At 35.4% G+C, this 7,668-nt stretch overlaps 1 protein-coding gene across 2 annotated transcripts; it reads right to left on the bottom strand.

Annotated features, from left to right (window-relative positions):
• Positions 1-2,171: 2,171 nt before the first annotated feature.
• Positions 2,172-7,668, bottom strand: LOC105139079 (polyadenylate-binding protein-interacting protein 10-like). 2 transcript variants are annotated; one of them, XM_011045398.1, is made up of 11 exons: positions 7,384-7,668; positions 6,620-7,215; positions 6,337-6,447; positions 6,180-6,224; positions 6,000-6,072; positions 5,811-5,923; positions 5,619-5,678; positions 5,480-5,527; positions 5,324-5,392; positions 2,637-2,698; positions 2,172-2,523 (listed from the first exon to the last, which is right to left on the bottom strand). In XM_011045398.1, exons 2-11 carry the CDS (start codon positions 7,121-7,123, stop codon positions 2,466-2,468), a joined length of 1,143 nt encoding a protein of 380 aa, XP_011043700.1. In that variant the 5' UTR covers positions 7,124-7,215; positions 7,384-7,668; the 3' UTR covers positions 2,172-2,465. The 2 variants fall into 2 exon arrangements, with proteins under 2 accessions (XP_011043700.1, XP_011043701.1); XM_011045399.1 differs by having other exon boundaries at positions 6,337-6,444.

Genomic DNA, 7,668 nt, shown 5'->3' with positions numbered 1-7,668 from the left:
TTTAAAAGAAAAACCAAAAAAAAAAGGTCCTAGCTAAATAAAAAAAAATATTATGAATGAAAATACAAGCTTCACCTGAGTTAGCTTGACCAACCTGTTCTAGAAAAAACAAAGCAAAAGGAGAAGCGAGAAAATGACAAAGCTTAAGGAAAAATAATTTTATATAAAATAATAAAATTAAAAAAAAAACATAAAGTCATAAAAAAATTGAAAAAAAAAATGAGTCAACTCAAGTAAACTTGATTAACCTCGCCACTCATTACATGAGATCAGAATAAAAAATTAGGCTTTCAAAAGAAAAACCTCACAAAAAAAACTAAAAATAAATAAAAATAAATATTGAGTAAGAAAATACTAGTTAATCTAAGTTAACTTGATTAACATGAATCCAGGATAACACATAAGAAACAAAAGTAAAAAAATCACATAGTTCAAAAACCAATAATTTAACATCAAAGTAAGAAATTGTAAAAAAAAAAAATTATTAACTTGATTAACCTATTACCTGGAATATAAAACCGTGATAACTTGACAAAAAAAAGTGCAATAAACAATAAGGCTAATGGCTTAATAACTAAATAACAAATGAGAACCAAAATAACAAAATAAAATATTCAAATATAAAACAATTTAAAACTCAAACAATACAGATCAAATATGATATAAAAAATAAAAGAAGATAATTGGGGTCTAAATTGTAAAATAAAAAAAATAAGAAAAGGATTTTAAAAAATTGCTGAAAGAATGAGGACTAAAATTGGATAGAAAACAAAATAAAATTAAATATTTAAAGATAAAATTAAAAAAAAAATCAAGAAAACAATAAGAATATAGCAATCAAAATAATGAGGACCAAAAATGAATTAAAAAAACAAATACAATAAAATAAAAAGAGATGAAATTACAAGAAAAAAATAATCAAAAAAAGCATAAAACATAGAAATAGAGAAATTAAAAGTAAAAGGACCAAACCAAATAAAAAAATCAAATTAAATAAAATATCAAATAATAAAATTGAATAAAATCCAAACTTTAAAAAGGTTTAAAAGCCAAATAAATAGTAATTACAAGAAAATAGAACAAAATTAATAAGATTACACACACAATTATTTTTTGGGAAGTTTAAACATAATTTTTTAAGAAATGAGAGAGGAAAAAAAAAAAAAAGCTTTTACCCTAACCCTACCGAACTTTTTCTTTGAGCACATATCACACTATCAAAAACAAAATAACACACCGCTCCTAACACCATGATGGGAGCAGGATTTGGGTTGCTGTATGGGCTCTCATCACACACTATCATGAACGTACGACTTCTTTTAATAATATCTTTAAACCTAAGATTACCAGAACAAAACATTACTGTCAAAATCTAAAAATAAAAAAAAAATCTAAAAAGATCAAAACACCTTTACAAATAGCCTTTGATTTTTTTAATTCCAAAAATAATTTTATTATTTGATTGTTTTAATAAAATAATCTAAATATATAATTAGACTACAAAAACAAACATCATCACTCAGTTAATGTTTGCGCTCTTCGAAAAGAATCTAGTGAGAGAATTCTCTCACGATTGGTTGTGATGCACCTCCACAGTAGCATAGCGTGTTCCAAAGATTAGAATTCTCTATAGTCCTTCCACCACCTCGAGTGTTTTGTTAGAATTCCAAGCTTAGGTTTTGACGATTTCAAACCTCTTGGTGGTGCAAAGCTCATGAACATGAATAGACAAAGTGGTCAGGGCAAGCATTACGTGAGCTTTAAATTTTTATAGATATTCATTGCCCCTTCAGAGCCTGCCAGAGGCCACCCTCTCGCTTCTCTCGGCAGTGAGTGAAATATCAAGTATTTTTGGTCGACCTTACCCTATCCTCGTTAGAAAAAGCTGCAAAGTCCAATAAACCGAACCCTTGACTTTCACATGAAATATATTAAAAATTATTTTAATATATGCACCAAGTCAGTAATGCTGCTTTAGTAAACTTTTGTAATTGTTAATTATGTGATTTTGAAGAGAGAAAAAACATGTCATCTTAACCAAATGAAACAAAATCCTAACTTAACCAACCAGAGCCAGAAACCTAGAAGTGATGCCAAACACTTCCATCACTTGGGGCAGTGGCCAGGAAAAGAAATTCCGAAACTACTCCAAAAGCAAGAAGAGGAGGAGGAAACTGTGAAGGAGTCCATCTCAATTGACAAGAAATATTCCCATGGTGTGAGTTCTCAAGAAATTCATCATGACATGCAACATAAATAAAGCCATTCATATCCTTGAAACCCCATCCAACTCTATAGCCTGCAGACAAAACCATAAACGACCCCCTATAGGTAACAAAGATACAGGGCTAACATGCTAGGATAGATATAGAAGCCACAAGCACCTTTAAAAGATTTCAGTATCTACATATGTGTATATATTAATATATCAGCAGTTGATCAGACCAGGAAGCACTAGGGATGATTCAGTTGAAAGGTGGACGGGGGATGCGAGGCCGAACAGGTGTCTTTGAAGGGCTCACCCTGCATGTATAGGACAGAAGATCGTTATAGACACAAAAAATTACAAGGAACAATTTGTAAGGGAAATGGAGAAAGTGAACAGCCAGTTGGAACAATGATATCTGACAGGTTACCTTATTGGCAACGATCCCAGAACCGCCCCACTGCAGTTAAGAGCTGCAATTGCACTCTCTGCCTGCAAGAGTTGAGAGAACATCATTATAGACATTCTTATTGCATAGTACCCAATTAAACTCACATGTTCACAAAATCAAGCCCAGCCCAGACATGGGAATATTCTAGCATCTTAAAGTTTAACTAACCAACAGCAATTGCAAACACATCATAAATACTAACGATGAGATTAAGAAAATAATGACCCTTCCACCTTCAAAAGAAGCAAGGGCTACAATCCTGACAGTCAAGCCTAAACATTTTCCAAATAGTCATGCCTAAACAGTTTCCAAATAGTTGAGCCTGAACTTTTGGGAATCTTTGGACCTAACCTCTATACTGTCATGGTAAAGAAGGGATAAAAAATAATGAGCTGAGGCTATGAATTCACATAGTGTTTCACTGTGGAAGCAAGCAACATCAAACATATGGTGTGTGTGTGTGTGAGATAATGTTCAACAGTATGTGCATTTCACTAGACATCCCTCCAAGTTTATAAACCCAGTGGCAGTTGCCAAAACATCAGGAAGCTGTGTAGGTGATGCTTTTGAAAAAGGCATGATTCTATAGACCTGGATGGAGCACAGAGGACCACTACTTTTAGATCCATCCAATACAATAATGAGACCAAACTATTTTGATGTGTGCATGACCAGGTTTTTGGTTGGGAATACAAGATCAGTCCTAATGAACTTGCCGAGTGTGGAAACAGAACTGCTTTCCCCAGGTAAACATGGGCTTGATCCTTGGAGCATCCAAAGGCCAGAATCATGCAAGCTTCACTATTATCTTTGAATATGAAAGTGTGAAGACACAAAGATTTTTACGGATAATTAATTAATTAATTATCAAAGCTTAGAACTATTGCTTGGGAAAGGGTTAGGTTGGGGGATGAGGCAATGGGCTAATTCTAAAGGTGCGAAGACAAAATGAAGAATTTTAGGACTAATGAGAAGTGAAACAAAAACAAACTAGATTTAAGGAGCCAAGAAAAGTGAGTGGTAGTTCAAGGACTAAGTGCAAACCAAGACAAACTAAGCATTCCTAATAAAGTAGAAGATTGACAATGCCTCACAAACAATTTCTGCCTGGAATGAAGTACTCTAACCATCCAACTCAATCACAAGTGCATGCGCACGCACGGAGTCAAGGTCCCCTAAAGTGAAATGGGATGGCACTTCCCAATGTTGTAAAATTGACACCTCTATACAAATCTATCAAGAGACATTATAGACAACATTAAATTAGTCTCTTAATCACAATGTTTTCAGCATTCCATCTTCTTACTAAATAAAGGCAATGTTGATAGCGTGCCTCATTCTAAAGGAGCCTCAAGTCTCAACTTCAATTTCAAATCAACGCCACCACTAGATCTCCACCTCATCAATTCTCCTAAATGGTGTTGATTGAAATTAAGTTCTACACCAGTGCAATTATCATGATTCAAGAAATTCCAAAAGGTGAAATCTCAATCAACTCGAAGACTGACACTGGAGAAAGAGATAGAAAATAGTGATTTGATGCAAAGACATGTTTCACAACCAAAGAAAGCAGTGTGAAGGGAAAGTCTACAACCAGGTTTCACACCCATGGTACACAATGTTCCAAAACGAGAAATCAATTAACATTAACCAGCTCCAAGACCAACACTAAAGAAAACAGATCCAAAAATGGTGATATGAGGCAAAGACCAGGTTTCACACCCAAAGAAAGCAATGTGAAGGGTCTGCAACATCCACAGCCATATATTTTCCCACCCTGGCTTCTTTAGTGTCCATCCTATGATAGAATGACATAGAAGAATATAGAAGGACAACCAAAAGGGTACGTGATCAAGACTGAATGGACTCATAAAACATGATTTTATTTACGAGTGACTCATGATTCAACAATAGGGAAGCCTCAATATTTCCTACTCACTAACCCCAAACCTTTAATTGCACCCAAGCCAGCATTAGTAACCTGAACACCAACAACTACTACATTGGAAATCTAATCAGAACTTTAAATCCATCAAACCCAATTGCATTTTCCACAATCAGTTTATGAATGAACTTATTTGATACCACAATCAATGTCTTAACTATTATTATATGGTTTTGAGCACGTACAGAATCCTCAGTGAACCACAAAAAGGAAATTTGACTAGAGTTTCTGATCTGCTGCAGCTCAGGTTAAAATTAAGGTTCCCCAAAAAAACCCATATAATTCTAACATCAAAAGTAGTGTTTCTTGTAATCCTTTAAATGCCAATTCCAACATGGCATGAACATCTCTCATTTAGAAGCTCAATATGTGGTTCGTATGCAATCTCTAAAAAATGTTGCAACTTCTGAACATTTCCAACATGAGAAGCCCTGGTTAAACATTAGGAAGTTTGATCCAGATCTGAATGCTATAAATATGCACAAACAGTAGCAAAACAGAAGAGAGATTGTTTTGACAAGGAAAAAAAATGACACAACATGCTTTTAGGACAAAATTCTGGAAAATCAGGCATGCTGCCCTGATAGTGAAGAAAAGCAAATGTCTAAGAACATGGAGTAATTCAGGCCACAGGAGATTGCAAAAACAACTCTACATAATGAATGGTTCTAAAGTGGTAGAAGTTAACAAGACACATGATCAAGAGTAAATGGGTAATTACCACTGCGAACTCAACAAAAGCTATGCGGGTTGAATGATGATAATCTCCCAGGAGCCTCAAGCGATGAACCTATTAAAAACAAAATGTCCAATAAGGAATGGTCTGCAATCAAGGACAGGCAATGTTTGCAATTTTGTTATACATCCCACTACAAACCTCTCCGCAAAAGGATTCAAAGAAGAGCCTGACATCTGCCTGGGTAATCTACATTCATATAAAATAAATAAATTAGGAAACAAGTTCCAGATATAGCTCTTAAAAACATTAGCACACATCATGTATCTTCCAACATTACCTTTTTGTCAATATTTGTACAATAAACAGTCCTTGCACACATCTCGCGCTCATCTTCAGACTGAGGATCATGGTAATGTCAGCAAGGTAATGAATGAGAAATTTAAGACAGACACCATTCAATTGATCAGGTTTCTAAAGTGATGATTGGTTATTGAAAAAAACCATCCATTGCACCCAAGAAAGTCCTCACCCTTGGCAAAAATGTTGGGTTAACCGGTGCGATTGCAGTTTTTGATGGCAGCACTCTTAGCGGGTAAAATCCAAGAACAGTCCCTGACAAACTTAATGCAGTCCTTGCACCTTCTGCAAGCACATTTGATTGTTAAATAGCTACGCTCATCCACTGAGGAAAAAAAGATATTTGAGCTTTAGAAATTACCTTCATCAGTAAACTCGACGAAGGCAAAACGGAGAACAGAGTTAGGGTCACCACATATACGACAGTCAACAACCTTGTCCCAGAAAACGAGAGGAAATCAATAAAAAACACAATCCACTATCAGCTGTTAACAAGATGAAAAAGGCACATGTGAGAGATAACAAGACCATGGCCATATACCTGTCCGCAATGAATAAAGAGACCTGCAAGTTGCTCTTCAGTGACCTATATACCATCACATGGAAACAATGATCCCAAAATCAGCATACAAACAACAATGAAGGCATAAAATATCTAAATGGGGAAGATAATACCAGAACCAAATGCAACTTCTTACCTGTTGATCAATATCTGAAACATATACAGTCCTCCTGATTATCTCATCTCGCTGAGCCATACTTGTCCTGTTGTTCATCCTTCGCCTCCCTTGATTATAGCTGTTCTTCTTCTGTAACCAAAATTAGCAGAGATAAATAAAAGTAACAAACTCTAATCAGACTATCCCATTTCAGCAGCAACCACAAAAAAGCAACAGTCAAAACAGAAAAAAGTACCCATTTTATCCGCTATCACATGACACCAACCAAAAAAACAAGAAACAGGAGGATAATAACACATACCCTTCTATTAGTATGTCCATTGGCAATCCCACTATTAGTTTGCACTACAAAATTGTTAGCATTAAAGCCAAAGCCGTTACCAAAAAATCCAGGATGGTTAGCTAGTGAAGGAGGCACAAACTCTTCAGCCATAGGATTCAGCTTTGACAGCATCTCCACCAAATCATTCATATCATTCACCCCGTTGGATTTAGCCCTTTGATGATGAATCTGATCATCCCCATAACCACCAGACTGGTTCATATCAAACCCATTTTGCATCTGTGTCCCATTAGTCTTTCCATTGCTTAAACCCCCGGTCTCACCAGACATGCCATTAATACTCTGATGATCATTGTTTTGGCCTTGAAAGTTTGAGTCTTTAGTGTTGTTAACCACCACTGGTTCATTTCTGGGTTTTGATGATGATCTCTCAAGATCTTTCGTCTCTGATGACACTACAGTGTTGTCAAAGTTTTGACCGGTAGTTCCATTCCTAGCCCCAGCATTCTCGGCAACCGCCATGATCAGTCAACCAAACAGACAAACACTAGGCCCCCCCTCCCCTCTCTTTGTATCCAAAACACAAACAGATGCCTTCTTTTCTTCAGATTTCTCTGTAAATTTCACAAGGTTTTATCAGAAACCAATCAAGTCACAATTTTTATTACAGAGGTGAAAAATCTAAAGAAACCCAGAAAAGAAAAACGCACAGGAAAAAGAAAATCTAAAGAAACCCAGAAAAGAAAAACACACAGGAAAAGGAAAAAAAAAAAACCACATACCTAACTGGTTTCCGTTGTCTAAACAATTTCCATTAGATGTTAAAGAGATAACCCAGCTGAGGATTATCTTTACAAGAATGATAAAAGAAGACAAAACCCACTAGAGATGTGTAAAACGGAAAGAGTAGCTTTTACTTTATTAGATTACTATAAGTTTTTATGTATTGATTTTAGTGTCGATGATTCTCTCTGTAGATATAGCTGTGGAGAGAGGAAGAAACAAGCAGAGAGAGAAGGAAAAGGGTTCTTCTTTTTGGATCGTCCGTTTATGCCTTTTTGGACCTT

This window comes from Populus euphratica, unplaced genomic scaffold (assembly GCF_000495115.2).
Source record: "Populus euphratica unplaced genomic scaffold, PopEup_1.0 scaffold121.1, whole genome shotgun sequence".
NCBI classification, from domain to species: Eukaryota; Viridiplantae; Streptophyta; class Magnoliopsida; order Malpighiales; family Salicaceae; genus Populus; species Populus euphratica.
This window is presented reverse-complemented; position numbering and strand designations above follow the sequence as displayed.

What these genes read in the sequence shown, in the direction of transcription:
- LOC105139079 (XM_011045398.1), bottom strand. Translation starts at nt 7,123, where the DNA reads ATGGCGGTTGCCGAGAATGCTGGGGCTAGGAATGGAACTACCGGTCAA. An exon ending in ACCCAACATTTTTGCCAAGG is followed by an intron (nt 5,679 to 5,810) that starts GTGAGGACTTTC and finishes CATGATCCTCAG; the next exon opens with TCTGAAGATGAGCGCGAGAT. An exon ending in GTACAAATATTGACAAAAAG is followed by an intron (nt 5,528 to 5,618) that starts GTAATGTTGGAA and finishes ATATGAATGTAG; the next exon opens with ATTACCCAGGCAGATGTCAG.